Source organism: Eriocheir sinensis, chromosome 3, assembly GCF_024679095.1.
Source record: "Eriocheir sinensis breed Jianghai 21 chromosome 3, ASM2467909v1, whole genome shotgun sequence".
In the NCBI taxonomy this organism is placed as follows: domain Eukaryota; kingdom Metazoa; phylum Arthropoda; class Malacostraca; order Decapoda; family Varunidae; genus Eriocheir; species Eriocheir sinensis.
In genome coordinates, this window is record NC_066511.1 from 19,481,733 (window position 1) to 19,498,354 (window position 16,622).

General features: G+C 39.4%; 1 protein-coding gene across 7 annotated transcripts in view; it reads right to left on the reverse strand.

The window, feature by feature from the left end:
• Nucleotides 1-7,617: 7,617 nt before the first annotated feature.
• The window catches only part of LOC127006078 (uncharacterized), a 146,284-nt gene continuing 137,279 nt past the window's right edge, over nucleotides 7,618-16,622 (reverse strand). For 5 of the 7 annotated variants that reach the window (XM_050875603.1, XM_050875594.1, XM_050875579.1 and 2 more), the window contains 3 exons: nucleotides 14,186-15,769; nucleotides 13,518-13,706; nucleotides 7,618-11,192 (listed from right to left, as the gene is read on the reverse strand). In XM_050875603.1, coding sequence (XP_050731560.1) covers nucleotides 11,108-11,192; nucleotides 13,518-13,706; nucleotides 14,186-15,769 — 1,858 coding nt within the window. In that variant the 3' untranslated portion in view covers nucleotides 7,618-11,107. Of the gene's footprint in view, nucleotides 11,193-12,393; nucleotides 12,469-13,517; nucleotides 13,707-14,185; nucleotides 15,770-16,622 lie in introns of all 7 variants that reach the window. The other 2 variants (XM_050875588.1, XM_050875599.1) reach the window with 2 other exon arrangements.

Consider the following 16,622-nt stretch of genomic DNA (forward strand, 5'->3'; position numbering starts at 1 on the left):
TACAGGTTTGTTCTTGTCCGTTGTGGGCAGACACAGCACCAGTTGAGCCACATGGCGCATAGGCCAGTAAAAATTGATAGAAAAATTGGCCAACCCGGACATTTTAGCCAATAACCATTTTTTCACTTCAGTATGTCAATATGAGTGTTAGAATGTCCCAAAGCAAATTCAACCAAAATCAACCTTGGGGAAACCCTATTTTGGGAGGGTCATAGGCGGTCATTACCGAAATAGACATTTCTTTTGGATATCTTTCAACTATTCATGGTAGACATAAAAATAAAATGTCCACACCCATATTTTTATGGTCACTGGATAAGACGGAAGCATTTTTAAAGTGGGAGCAACCAAACTTACAAAAAAATGTCATTCTGTGCCTTTGCTGGTTATCCAAATCAGAAAATATCCACATACTGTCAGACGAATTTGTATTCCCATTTAAACTATGAAAAACATGATGTAGCTATACTTTTCTTGCTTAATTTGTATATGTACATTCAAGATAAACTGACAGGCCAAACACTGGGAAGTCTCACCATGAAAAAATCAGAGAAAGCAGTAACATTTGCAATTATGCGCAAGGGTGTGAAATTAAGTAGCGAGTATTTACACATTTCTTCTGGTGAACTGTGCCAGCGTCTATTATCAATTTCCTGTGTCAGTGGACCAGCATTTCCAGAAACTTTTGCATATGAACTTGCTCCCGTGTCAGCTGCCCTCTTCCATATGATGATGGCACAATGGCCTGCTACATACGGTACTTCAGAAAGGTACACTGGTACATGAGCTCGACGAGCCAAGTGGAGTTGACTTTGATGGTTGTGGCCTTTTGCACTGCATATCATGGCCAAAGGTAGGAACTGTTCAGAATATATGTGATTCATTCACATCTACAGTCTCAGACAAATCAAACCACTCATCACCATCAGTACCACTGTGTGTTGTGTTCGACAGCTATGACACAGTCACTACAAAAGATCCTGAACAGAAACGAAGACATTGCCTACAAAAGCCTTACCCTGATATAGATGTTTCATTTACAGCACCAGTGCCATCAAACAAGGAAGTGTTTCTGGCTAACAAAATAAAATAATCAGAAGCTCATCACCCTGTTGGGACAACACCTGACACAAGCTGGAGTAGATCTACGACATGCATGTGCATACAAGCATTGGATATCTTGTCAGATAATGGTAACAATGTGCATATATTTTGTGAAGATACAGATGTTTTGGTTCTTTTGCTGTACCATACACCACCGTTTGGAGAAGTATTTATGCGGACAAGGCAAAAAACAATATCAAAGCTGTCATACATGCATTCAATAACCTTTACAGCAAACCTCTCGGAAAAACATAGGAATGTGCAAAGATCAAATTATATGTGGAAATGCGATAACAGTTGTGTGTGGGGGTCACTATTTTTTTTTTTTTTTTTTTTTTACAACATAGTAGGCAGCTCAAGGGCACAAAAAAAGGAAACAATAATAAAAAAAAAGCCCGTTACTCGCTGCTCCTAAAAAAGAATCAGAAGAGGTGGCCGAAAGAGAGGTCAATTTCGGGAGGAGAGGTGTCCTAACACCCTTCTCTTGAAAGAGTTCAAGTCGTAGGCAGGAGGAAATGCAGATGAAGGAAGTTTGTTCCAGAGTTTACCAGCGTGAGGGATGAAAGAGTGAAGATGCTGGTTAACTCTTGCATAAGGGGTTTGGACAGTATAGGGATGAGCATGAGTAGAAAGTCGTGTGCAGCGGGGCCGCGGGATGGGGGAGGCATGCAGTTAGCAAGTTCAGAAGAGCAGTCAGCGTGGAAATATCGATAGAAGATAGAAAGAGAGGCAACATCGCGACGGAATTTAAGAGGTAGAAGACTATCAGTAGGAGGAGGAGAGCTGAGTTCATATATTTGACATGGCTTTCGTAGGAGCTGTAGGCCTTTCCAGGGGTAGTTGTATGACCCTGGTGGTAGTTTGACCCTTCTTCTGTGCCAGGAACCTTAAAAAACTCTCATGAAAAATAGATTGATCCCCTCTTTGACCTTTAGAAAGAGTTGATGTGAGAAGCGATGGTGTCTTAAAATACGGCCCTTAGACTCCACTCTGTCCAGAAGAGCTGTGTGAGTGGAGCCCCCCCCCCACGTGAGATTTACATAGATAGAAAATCAGACCACACAGACCCCATGGTCCAGAGACTGGTCTGTCCTCAACCTAAAGTGATTACATTAATCAGAAGAAGACTCAAAAACGCATTTCTACCTAGTTGATATTAAGTTGAAGAAGGAACGAAGGAGCTTATTGATTTATTTTTTTCTACACTTACACTGACCACTGACCACTGACGGTTTTATATTCCAGATGCATAGCCTACTCCATACTATGGTACCTCCATTGTTGGTACCTTAAGGCGGCGTCACACAGGGCAAATTTCTCCCAACATGTTGCTCGATTTTGTTGGCGGTTGGGCAAAATAAACAACCACAAACAAGATTTGGCGGATCGGGAAGGATGGAAAACGGTTGGTTGGTTGGTTGGGAGAAATCGGGGTCAAATGACATTCATGCTATAAGCTGTAAATGTAAATTGAAAATCAATCATCGTACATATTTACTCAAATTGTCAACTGTAAAACTTCAAAAATCGACGTACATGTGTAAGTATGTGTTTGTGATTTATTTGTCCACTGTGTAAGGTTATTTATAACACTCAGCTGACTGTGATGGTATGCTGGGCGGAGTCTGTGCCTGGCGCGAGGTAAACAAACTGTTGAAATGGAGAACTCTGCCTCTTCTGGCGCTTCTGCAGTCGTAGCACATGCTTCATTATGTGCAATGCAGCAGCACAATCTTCTAAAACCTCAATATCCTTCCGATTCATGGTAAGGTGGCTGGAGAGATGCTGGCGTGATGTTTGTTGTTGTTGGAGCGCGGCGTCAACAGTTCAGGGTCAGTACAGTGTGATGCACAACATTGTTGGTTGGCGACATCACCAACGAAAACGAGCAACATGTTGGGAGAAATTTGTCCTGTGTGACGCCGCCTTTACTTAAGAGGTTTCCTGTGTAGTATCCTCAAGAGTTTCTTTGCCTCTAATTGAACACTAAACATTGTGCAAAATATTTTCAGACTTCAGTATTAGCTTGTGGCCTTACTAACTAACCTACTGTGTCAAGCAAAGACACTTCGGTTAAGATTCGTTTTAGGTCCGTGCCAGTATCTCATTACCTACCTTATGAAACATCAGTATCTCTTCATATATCTTTTCTACAAACCTTCAACAGTCATGGAAACGCTTTGAAAATCGAATTCAAGGACTTATTTTTTACTCTTGAAAATAGGGGATAATGTTTACGAAAGCGCGTCGCCTCCTCTGCTGGCCACGGCGACGCTGCAGCGGGTGTTGCGAGAAATACCTCCTCGGTGAAATAAGTCACATATACATGAGGGGGGGGGGGTCCAGGGGGGGGCTACTGGTTAGAAGGGGAGGTCGAGGGGGGCGCAGCCCCCCCATTAGTAGGTCGTAAAGTTCGGTTGGAGTAGTTTAAATATGCTCCCCGACCCTAAGCCCTCTGCGAGCTATTTTGCGGCTGCGGCGGCTGCAGCGTCGCCGCGGCCAGCAAAGGAGGCGACGCGCTTTCGTAAACATTATCCCCTATTTTCAAGAGTAAAAAATAAGTCCTTGAATTCGATTTTCAAAGCGTTTCCATGACTGTTGAAGGTTTGTAGAAAAGATATATGAAGAGATACTGATGTTTCATAAAGTAGATTATGAGATACTGGCACGGACCTAATACGAATCTTTACCGAAACTTCCCCCAAGAAGAAAAGGAGGGGGGAAACTAAAAAAAGAAAAGGAGAAAGAATAATTATAAGAAGAAGGCAAAAAAAGATGAGGGAGAGAAAGTAGAAAACCTGACTAGAAGCAAAGGAGAAAAAACAAAGCGAGACAGGCCCGGTGACAATAAAATACAGGAACTCCTTATTATTTCGTCCATTAAAGATCACTCACAAACTGTAAATAGTCTGACGTGTACTCTGTTTACTCACCAATTTCCTGTGATGTCCGTGTTGCACCCTTCAGAAATTTAAATTTGGGAAATAACAATAACTGGCGAGTGGCGACGTTCGCTCCGGTGCCTCCATGATGACACTGCATGGCAGTGCATGCCGCTCAACGTGATCATCGTATATTGTCGGTTTCTGACCCATAAGTATATAAGAAAACATTGATACTTTACAGTTTTAACAATAACGTAAATTGGATAGCGTTACAGGTGTAGCTACGACAGTTTTTGGACCTGAAACTGATAAATGTAATGTTCTGAGCATGACAATCTGGCAAAACGCTGCTGCTACCCCTTAATTAAAAATGCGTCGGGGTGTTAGGCAGCTTGATAGATAAATAGATAGCTATTTAAATGGATAGAAAGAGATATGAAAATAGAACTATATTGAGTACTGACAGGTCGTTGCCTCCCTCCAGATGGCAGCACAAGCCATGGTTTAGTTTCCCCTTGCTCAACCATCAACTTCTGTGGGGCCCTTCGTTCTGCGCAAGGAGACTATATAGTCTCCCATGCTACTTCACATATCTTGACCATCCATTTAACAACTACATCGATCTCCTCCACACTTCAATGTTTCTGCCGTGATTCCATCAATTCCTACTGCCTTTCCATTTTTTTATCTTTTTATTGCCTGATTTAATTCTTCATATGTTATACTTCTTTCTTTATATACTCCTCTTCTACCTCTACTCAAAACTGCTGCTGTTACAGCTGCTGGACGTCCATCCTCAAAATTCATTAATTTTTTGAAATATTTTTTCCATCTCTCTTTCACAGCTTCCCCGTCTTTCAACATCTATCCATTCTCATCCATAACTTAATTTATTTTACTTGAGGAGATATTTTCTGCATTTCCTTCGTTTTTTACTTTTTTCCAATATGATTTCCTGTTCCCTTTATATTTTTCACTTAGTCTTTTTCCAAAGTCTTCATCAACTCTCTTCTTTAAATTACATTCTTTTATTGCTTGTTTTAATTTCATTTTGCATTCTCTATATTTCTTTTTCCTTTCCCTTTTTACTTGTTCAACCACATTTCTTTCTTGAGTTTTCTTAAAAAGTTCCCTTTTCTCTTTTACTATCCTCCTTATATCTTCTGTCCGCCATGAATTTCCTCTTCTTTTTCCATCTCTCACCACTCTCATCCCTACCACTTTTTCGTTGTAGTTACCATTATTTCTTTAAATGTTCCAAAAACTTTTTCAATATTTGTACTATCTTTTACACTTTCCCATTTTTCACTTAAGGCCTCTGCCATTTCACGTTTCTACTCATTTTTTTTTCCTGTAACTTTTCTATCTTCAGTATTTCCTCTTTTACTTCACCTTTCTTTTCAAACACCCACTTTTTTTTCAGCTTTAACTTTGCCAGCACTGCAAGATGGTCAGATTCATCAACCATTCTTCTTACTACCTTTGCGGCACAAATTTATTTTCTAAGCCTTTCATCTACTGCCACATAATCAATCAATCCTTTTTGCTCATTATCTTCTCCCCTCCTCCATGTGTATCAGTGGATATTCTTGTGCTGAAAGAAGGTGTTCGCTAGGAACATTTCCTTCTCAGCACAGACATCCACCAAGCACTCTCCATTTTCATTCTTCCCAGGTATCCCCCATTTTCCCACCACATCCATTTCACATTCATCACCCACTTTAGCATTCATATCTCCCATCATAATAAGTTTCCTTTCTTTCTGAAAGCTCTTTAGACGTGTATTTACTTCCTCCCAAAAAGCTTCCCTTTCTCTCGGTCCTTTTTTACTTTTTACATTTACTGGTGCATAAATACAAACCCATGCATACTTTACTAAAACTACTTTTCCTTTCATCCACACAATTCTTGATCCCTTCCAATCATAATCAGTCACACCATTCCACACTCTTTCAGACATCACAATAGCACATCCTCCTGCCTCTGTACTTCTCATCTATCCCCGTCCATACAACCCCTCCAGGCACACCCTCCCACGTATCTTCTCTACCATCACTCACACCAGTTCCTCGAATATGTGTTTCACTCACTCCCAACACATCCACTCTACCATTTACAAAATTTTCAATCATCACTCTCCTCTTTTCCTCACCACCTAGACCATTCACATTTATAGACACCAGTCTCATATATTCCTTTCTCTTCTGCCACCCTCTGGCCATCGCTCCTGCCTCTAAAGACTCGATAAAAGTATTAGATGCCACCAATGGGTGACCAGTCCAATGTAGTGTTATGGAGACCTGCTCCTGGCTAAAAGGATTAAAACAAAGCAGCTGATGATCTCTTCCCCACTTCCCGTTGGTTCTACCCGGCAGGGTGTATATAGTAACGGTGCGCACCACGTGAAGGTGAGGATAGGGTAGGCTACCTTCCCAGTCAAAGGGTAGCCGTATTGCTCCTTTCCCAATGCCCTAAACAAGGGAGCTGTACGCATAGGCAGCAAAGCCCTCCCTGACCTCCCAAAACCTCATCCTGATGTTGTATTGTTACCTGAGTGCTCCTGACCTGGGTAATGACCTAATGACAGTCACCGTAGTTTGTCATGTAATGACCTGACCTTTCTTTGCAGACCTCAGCTTATGTTGTCTTGTTATCTGAGTGCTCCTGACAAATCAAGCATATATATATATATATATATATATATATATATATATATATATATATATATATATATATATATATATATATATATATATATATATATATATATATACAAGGGATCCAGCCTTTGGTTTTGGGGGCCAACTGTTCATCGACTTGTACACTGTCGTACACATGGATCGGACTGTGTGATCATTGTGCTTTCAGTTTGAAAGCTTCGCTCTCTTCTCCTTTAATTCTATCATTGAATTTGAGGCCATATAGAATTGGATTGTTTTAGTAGTTGTTTTATATAGTAGATCGTGCAGCCTCGACTGATATGTATATATATGTAGGGGATTGAGGAGGGCAGCTGTATTCACTCTTTGGGGGGGGGGGGGGGCCTCAGCCGGTTGGGGGGCTTGGGGCCCCGTGGCCCCCCTGGCCCCCCTATATATATATATAGATAGAGAGAGAGAGAGAGAGAGAGAGAGAGAGAGAGAGAGAGAGAGAGAGAGAGAGAGAGTTGATGTAAATACCATGGAAAGATTAAAAGTGAGTTGAGACAGATTTATGGATGGGGTCAGAAGTTGGTGATTACCATAGCCCATTCTCAAGTTACTTTTGTGGACTGACTGCCCTCCTGTACGTAGTTTCCTTAAATCCTTATGTATCCATATGTAATAAGTTTACTAGCTCCACCAAAAATGGAATTAAGATAAGAATTAGAATGTGCATCTAGCATTTGGTAGTTGTCTGTGGAGAGATATGGAAAGGAAAACCCTGCCATTCAAATATTCAAAATAAAGTGAACTCAACTCATTCCTGCATTCGTACAACTAAGAGAGATGAGGCTGAGCAGGAACACGCATTGAAATACACTTGAAGTAAGCCTGCAGAAGCAAGATATTTTAGTGCCAATATTTACTGGCACTGCATGCTGCATGATTCACAGGAATTTTGTAATTCAGGAGAATTAAACAAAGCATTAGAAGGCATTGCTATAATTTAATTTTAAATAACAATCTAAATACACAGAACAAAAATATACAATCTGGACATTATAGACAGATGGCCAGTAACCACATGAATAAGTTCAAAATAAAAAAATGCCATGGACATTGATATATGAGCAATAAAGAAACAAGGGATAAAGGAACACAGGCAAGAGGCTGGCAGCAACCTCCACCTTCCGCACTCACAAACACAATTCAAGGAACACATACAGCCTTCAAGAACATATGAAAAAGCTCTTGGTAGGTTTAGTATTTGACGGTATCACCAACAGCACTGACAGTATAAAACTGATCATTCACTATTTTAATCAGTGTGACGTTCTTAACTTTGCAATAACCCAGCTGTCCTCCACATGCTATTATACAAACTCATAGAGTTAATTAATACCAGGTAGGCTGCCTAAGAGTCCACATGACTTTACTTTACCTGAATGCAAGGTTATGAACGTCATAGAACAACCCTCACTTGTGACTGTATGAAATTTATTCCTTTATCCATACCCTTCAAGCCTCCAGGTATTTCTCTGATCACTGTCTGGCTGCCCAACCTGACCTAGTTCTTCCCTAAATAAGGGAAATTCATATTGCACTTCACTATGATAAAGTGAGTCACATGGTTTCCAACAGTGATGCTGTGACCGAAAAGGACAAACTGGAACTTTTATGATATTCAACAAAAGAAAAAAAATATAATTAATCAGTGATAATAAAAGTTACTTTGATTTTATCCTAAATTTCCTGAAGGTGACAATACGAAGACCTTAATATTCATTTAGCTGATATCATAATTTCTCTTAAAAATGATGAGTGTATCAAGCAAGTAATACAGTTAGGTCTGTGAAGTATAATACTTGAGAGCATGACTACCATGCCATGAAAGCTATATGTCATAGTTATGTGGCAAAAATCAAATGAAACTCATGACTGCAAATGGCTTTTGATTCCAAGAATGCAAATAAATGGTTGACCTAAGGCAGAAGTAAAATTATCCTTCCCTCATGTGGATATTGAGTAAAATTTGAGGAGGTATAATGGAAATTTCTCTATAAATCTAGCTTAGTTATCAAGGCATGATAATTACTCTTTCTAACCTAATACCTAAAACCATGTTTCATAGGTTTGCTCTCATGAAGACACTGGCACAGTTTTTTTTTCGGGACTGCACAGCATCTACGTGTTCCCCCACCACTCACTGGTGGGAAGACGTACTCCCGCAAACAAATAATTATTGGTGAAGCACCTTGACTATATCAACAGCTCTACAGTTTTCCATTTTCACACTGGTTGGAGTAATCTCAGCTTTGCATTTGCATATAAAACTTGGGCTTTCTTATTGAGACATCACAGCTAAGATAAAGTTGATAAGCTTGGTAAACTTGAGACAGAAGGACATGGACCTTTACTTGAAGCTTCTGAGTTAGTCAAGTAAATAGTCTGAGTTGTTTTTTTATATCTGAGTTAAAAGAAATCTGAATAGTTTAACTATCATCTTGAGACAGTCAACTGATTTATGTAATAACCTTGAAGGAGTATGAAAAAGTATATGAGTATATGTAAGTTGCTGGTTCATAAAAAAAACTACAATCTCCATTGATGAGTTCCATAACATCCCCATTTTCTTGCAAAGCCATGAGCTTTGTACTATAAAATGACTAGAACAAATGTATACAACTAGAGTATAAATATGGCATAACATTTACACCAATTATAATGTAATCGTCAATTTACACATACCTACAATACAGTTTGATATAAGTACTTCCAATAACATAATTTCATTTCAGTTAATGCAAGTAATATTTTGTTAAGATTTATCATATGCACTGCAGAAGTAAGTCCTTTACCTCTTTTTGCAGTGAAAATAATAAAATACTGACCATTCTATAAGTATTCTCACCATTTCCATAGTTTCCACATTCAACATGATAAAAGTTCACCATGATTCTTGAGTTTCTTAATGATAATAATATAAATTCTTTCATGGCAGTCCACTGTTAATAACACAATATGCACAGTCCTTCCTGTGTGTCTTGATAAATACTAGAGAACTACAACTCTGACTTTCCACCTCTGTTTATATAAAATTAATTCGTCATTAACAAAATGGAGAGCTAATGCAACAAACCCACAACACAGGAGATGGCACAGGGACAACCCAAGACTTCACTTACCAAATGAACATTCAAACTGCATTATTAGCATAATGTATGTGCACCTTAGGAATAATTACAGCATTCTTGAATTAGCGTAGAGAAAACGACAAAGCTTCAAAGTGTAAGGACTACTGAGTATTTGGGCAATATGCAAGAGATACATACTTTCAGACACTCTATAACATTGCAGTTATTCTCCAAAATAGTTCATTAAGAGCAATATCAAAGGCTAATTTGTATTAGTAAATTTACAACAGTTACTGTGAACCTTTGAAATGAGTAAAGGTACCTAGATCAGAAGAAACATTAAAGAATATTACATCACATTTGACCATAGGTTCCTTTTAGGTCTTGATTTTTCATTTACATTAAATTATCCATTTATACTGTTTTCTCAGCTAAAAGATAACTATAATAACCTGGGGGCTTGTGGCCAGCATGACCTATAAAAAGTCAATCAATGGCAACAAAGGATGGCACAGTTACTACCTAACCTAGGAAGTGTAAGTACACTGAACGTACATTATCAAATATCACAACCATGTGCAGGTGATGATACAACCGACTGCACCCTAATTGCACTGACCTGATTCTAGCTGTCAAGTGAGGGTACATGGCTCCCACCACCCTCAGGGACCCACGTCTCATGACAGGCAGTGGAGGAAGGACAGCTCCTCTCACCATCAACACCCCACAACCCCACAGCAGTTCAAGGTATGGATATTTTGCCTCCACAACTCAGCTGTTCCATTACTGACACCAGATAGGAGAACACATTCACAGCATAATCTTCATGTGAAGAAATTAATGTTCCCGATATTTTGTACCCACATCAGTGAGAAAAATATACTTAGATCTTGTGGTGTTCCTGATTACTGCTTGATATTTCATGAGAGTGAGCACCATTTATGTTCCTATATTACACACATGGGGGTCTTAAATTTTTCAGATTACTTTGGCTCAATTCTTTATTTTTGTTTATTGTGGATGGCGAAGTTCTTCTTTGTCTTCTTAAAAACATTTGCCAACATCCACAGACTTTTCTTACCTTTCTTGGCTTCTTGGTCTCCTTCATCTTCACATAACACTGTGGTTCTGGCAGGGGAAGATTTGAGTATGCTTCACCAAATGACCTCATGTGGCTGAGCTTGTGGGTACAAATGTTGCATGTGCTGGGTAGAGACTTTGTGCGTTTGTGGGTGTGAGAGGAGTAAAGGTGTGTTTGGGAGGTCTGTGAGGCATTGCAGATGAGTGGATCTGGAAGCTGTCTTTCTCCTCCTGCCGATGAAGACTAGGGCCGGGGTTCTTGTCAGTCTGGAGAAACTGTGCGTTGTGGGTGCTGCCTTCTGAAGTTGTCACCACTGTCTGCACTCAAAGGCCGATAACGTCGTATTCTGGAGAGGAAAAGATTATTCAGTAAGACTGGAGCTTGGCTCTTTCTTCTTAATTTAACATGATACCAAAGTCAACTTATTTAAGGAAAATTAATGTATAAAAAGAAGCAACTAAGAATAATAAAATGGATATGATAAGATGTCACAGAAATTATTGATGTCTATTGCAGAACTAATTGCAATCACTAATTCTATTTTTAAAACAACAATGTTTCAATATTAGATGAACTCTGATTCTTTTTTTCTGATGATATTTAAGAAAAGAAAGAACAAATATGACAATACAATCCTTAATGAAATGAGTAGAGACTCCACACAATACAGTGTTTACACTAAAGCTTGCAAGCCAGCTGAAATATTAAATTTTCACATCTAGCAAGATGTACAAATAAATAATGGATAACTTCACCATGCACAGAGACAGCATCAAAATCACTGCAAATCTGAAATGCATTTTATATGGAACATGTAAATGAATTCGGAAAGGCTTTAATTTTATTTGGAAAATTTCACTGAGAGAAATGCTCTCTATCTGAGGCCATAAATTAATCCATCCCTCCTGTCACTGTGTGTATACTCCATAAAATTGATGGAAGATGGAGTCACTAGAGACAACAATGAAAATTTTGCAAATGTTTCTGAATTAATTAAGACAAACTGAGAGCCTACTGACAACCTATTATATTTTTAATGGCCACGAGTGGAATAAAAGGCCAAATTCAACAAAGGATTGATTAACTATATTGAATAAATCAAAGAAAACTGCCTGCTGTGAATGAAAAAATGTCATTAAGTAAAAATTATTCAAAACTAACTGCTTTCAGAAATCAGAAATGTTTGTCTGCATGACACATTAGTAAAAACTCAGTGAATAATGGGAAGGAAGGGATTTCAAGGAGCTTCTAATTAGAAGGGACAGGGAAAGGTGTGCATTCTTGAGCCCACTGATCCTGGAAATGTATGAGAGCATGGATGAAGATGGGTCACATGTATGAAAAGAGTAGATCAGTTACAAATGACTAAATCCTGTAGATGCAAGGAACAACATGAAGATAAGTTAGAAAATATTTTGGGGAATGTTTAATTAAATAAAGAGACAGAAGTAACTGTAATAGGAGAGACAAATGTAAATGTAAATGACAATAAAGTGAATGAGCAGGGTGACAGGAGTGTGCCTGGAGTGAATGAAAATGATGACTACCTGGTAGAGGTCAGTGCAGAGAGAGGGCTGATCTTGATTAATACTTTCTTTGAGCATAAGATGATTCACAGGTACCTGAAGGAGGAGTGGAGAATAGGACCAAATGAGTTTCATTAGCTACAAAACTAAGGATGGAAGACTGAAAATGGATCTGATGGATAAGAAATAAGGTCAGATTATGATGCTTGATATTAGGCGCATAAACAAAATGATATGACTAAACTGATTAATTGATGCATCTGAGGTGTAAAAAAAATATGTAAAATATGGAGTCGGTTAAAGAAGAACGCCAATACATTGTCGAGAATGGAAAGAAAAAGAAAATTAAGGGGATAAAAAAAACTAACATGAAAATGAACTAAATAAAAGTAGAAAGAATGATGGAAGGCAAAGCTCGAAAAAAAAAAAATGAGGAGGCAAAATAATGTAAGTGGCAACCCAGTTTATAGAGAGTTAGAAGTTTAAGAAAAAGTCATCCAAAGATGGAAAATCAAGACGATGTACATGATCATGTATTGAAGAAGAAAAGCAAAAAAAAGACAAGTAAATATGAATTCCAATACAGGATTAAGAAAACTAATGATATTAACACATGTCGATGCATTGACAGTTAAAGTCAGAAAAAAAAATCAAACATCTTAATATGATACATGAAAAGTGTGCCATGTACACTATCAAGCAGGGATACAAAATAAAACCTTTATAAATCTGAGTGCAGTATCAGGGTAAAATATACACTACTTACTTATAGAGAAAGGATTTTCAGGGATGTATGTTAAGATGATGTGTAACAGTAAAATCATGGATCATAAGTTTGAAAGTTAAAGTGCAGAAATACAAGCAAACAAACTGTGATGTGAAGGAACAATGAGAAAAATGGGGAGCAAATACAGTGCATAGAAGGGATATAAAAAAAGTTTTCTGTCACAACTAAGCTATTAAGGGAAACACCAGACAAAGCAAGGCCTCAGAAAACAAAACAAAAAAATCTGATTTTTAGTCTTCTACAGTTGTTATTTTTTAGTTGAGGTTTTCCTTATTCAATTTATATCCTCAGAAACATGCTGAGCTCTATTAGAAAGCAGTCATCATCATGAAAACAAAAGTGATAATAGATATCTAACCTGGCAGCAACATCTCTGGCTGCTGAGGGAGGCTCTGAAGAAGGGGGCCGTGGCTTCCGTGGATGTGAACTCTCAGACTCACTAGAGTCTTCATGTTGGGGCTTGAGGAGGTAGGAGGGTACACCTCTTCCAGTGTCAAAATATCGACCACCTGTTCCTGCTTCTATCATGGACACTCGTTGTCTGTTACTGTAATGTGATTTTAGTGATTAACTAACGTCATCATCATTCCATCATCCTTATCATCATGAGATCTCATCATGGAAATCCTATTTCCCCTATTGAAAGGATAGATATTGAACTTATAGGAAAAAAGCATAGTTGATGCAGAAAAGATCATACATTGAACTTGACAACATTTATATATCACTAAAGTAGTGCTGTTGCACACCTAAAGAGATTTACTATGAAAAAAATAGATTTTCAAAACTTTACTCTTTGTGGACTGTGGACCCTTTCTGATTCTTTTTCATATAGTTTCCTTGGATGCCACTTTTTATGTGCAGGAAAATATAATCTAAAGCAACTATCTATGTTTACAAACAGACCATTTATCCATTTACTGACTTGACTATATATATATTTTTTTGACCAGAATGTATTTCATGAGATACTGGAAAAACAATTTTTCTTTTGTCTTGTTAGTGGACATGAAATGGGCCACATACCTCTGACGGTTTCTAGACTGAAGGATGGTTGGCGGAGGTGGTGTGACATCTGACATTGGGCGGGTTCGGCGGCGCTGGAAGCGAAGATTCAGTTGAGCTTCATCTGTTACATACTTGTCCACACCCTGCCGTCTCCTGCGCAGAGCGGGGGTCAGGTCAGCAAGGTCCTCACTATGGTCCTCTTGGCTGCCTGAACGCTGATAGTCATTGACCGCAGATGCAACTGACCCACGCTCTCGGGCTGACCGATGTTCTGACACTCCACTTCGCGTGCTAAGTGAATCTTCCTCGTTGCCTGGTGAAGCTACCTTTTCAGCCAAGGCAACTGAAATTCTACGGACAGCTTCAGCGCGATCAGACTCAGAGTAGCGTGGGCTTCTCCCTCCAGATGATGTGATAAGGCCTCCCTCTGGCTCACCTTCCTTGGCAGTGCGAGCCCACATAGGCACAGGAATGCGACTTTTTAGAGAAGAATCATCTTGACTACCTGGCGATTTCCTAACACCATTGCTTCGCTGTCGGTCAGGTGACATGGAGGACCTTGCTAACAGATCTGTAGGACGTGGTGTATTAGTTTTGGAAGACTCCTCAGACCCTTCTTCTAGGAGATCCTCACAGGAGCGACGGTGGCGGGAGGACCGGCTGCGACGGCCACCACTCTCACTGTGAGGAGGCGTTCCCCTTGGTGAGACTGAAGGCGTCACAGTCCGGGATCTGCTTATCATTGTGGAGGCTTGGAAGGCTGCAGATAAGTCATGCAAATTAATAACAGATACTTTTCTTGAATCTTCTCCATCTTGCTTATCTTCTAACAAATATTCTAATGATTTCCTTCTTTCAGAGACAAGTGACTTCTCTTCCTCACAGATAGTGTCCTGTCGCGTCCTCCCTTCAATCTCTCGTGAACCCATGACAGTCTCATAACGTGAACTCTCTTGCATAGTAGTAACAACTGTCTGATCATGAGCTGCAGTTTCATATCGACTACTTTCAGGGACGTTGTTTGCTGATTCATATCGTGTGGAATCTGTTTCACGATCTTTGTGGTCCTCCATGACGACCGGCAAGGCCACAACACCAAGCCGTCTTCTAGGGTCATCCTTTTTACTGCTACGCATATCACTCTTATCTTTCACAGTCCCATCGGATGATTCAGTACTTTTGTGCCCCTCTTCGCCCTGGTCCTTTCTTGGAGAGCTGCTTTTGCTTCTATGACTAGCCTGGTGAGCAGAATCATCTGGTGGTGGTGCATCATAATAAATAGAACGTTCCTCTGGGTGTGTGTGTGGGCTGGACTGGAGGGAAGCTGATTTATTTGCGGTTCCAGCAGGCAGGTCTAACATGGAGGGCGCAGGTGGAGGAGATGGAGGCGGAGGAGGTGCAGTGGTTTCAGATTCTGCATTGAAGGCTGGAGGAGCTGGCACCACCGCCGACAGTTCCTGGCGGGACACCCGGGTTTGGCTGGCAACAATGGTGGTGGGACCCGTAGGCTGAGAAAACTTCTTATCCTTATCAAGAACACGGAATTCTATTTTGCCACCAACAACTGCATCTGTCTCTCCACATTCTTCGGTCTCACATACTCTGTAAATATTAGGTAACAGTAGTAATTTGGGATATATAATGAAGAACTAAGTAATTTATTTTGCCGCCATACAAAGATATCACTGAAGCATGATATCAGAAAATTAATGAACATATTTTCATGAGGTAATGTGTGGATAGGAGAAAATTTAAAGGATGGATTTCAGTCATCACTACCTAGCTGCAACATTGCTAAATAATTTCACCCCATAGATGACTCTCCTTGCCTAGATTCAAACCTGAGCCTGAGGACCTATAGCTAGATGTGCTAATCAATATGCCACAGAGATAGTTTTTAACAAATATGATATGTGTTATACCAAATAAGGTTTAAAATCTTGTTGAAATTTGTCTACAGTAAGTCATAATCATAATCTTCAGCTATTAGTAGCCCACAAAGGTCTTTCCCAACATTCTCCACTTCACTGTTTGATGTTAAATGTATTCCATCCTGCTCTGGCAACTGCTCTATGTAATAGCACCTCTCCACCTGGTCCTCTGACTGGCATTAATTGTACACTTTCTGGGTTGTCACTGCTACTTTTTTGTTGTCAATCTGTTATCAGTTGAACATGTGACATGACCTGCCTAAGTCCATTTCTTGTTCTTAATTAGCAAGCGTTCAAGAACTCAAAGATAATTTGCCCAAAATGTGTTTTATTATAACTTGTACAATGGCCTTGTATAGTAAATAAGGTTTTAGCTGCATAGAGTAGATATTTACATGGTGACCAAGCTCCATAATTATTAACTGAACATTTACAAGGTTTTCTTTGTGTTAGTTTTTCATTCATAATTTTGCAGTGGTTCTACAAAACCTATTCACCTTTCCTATGACCTGAGTACTAGAAAA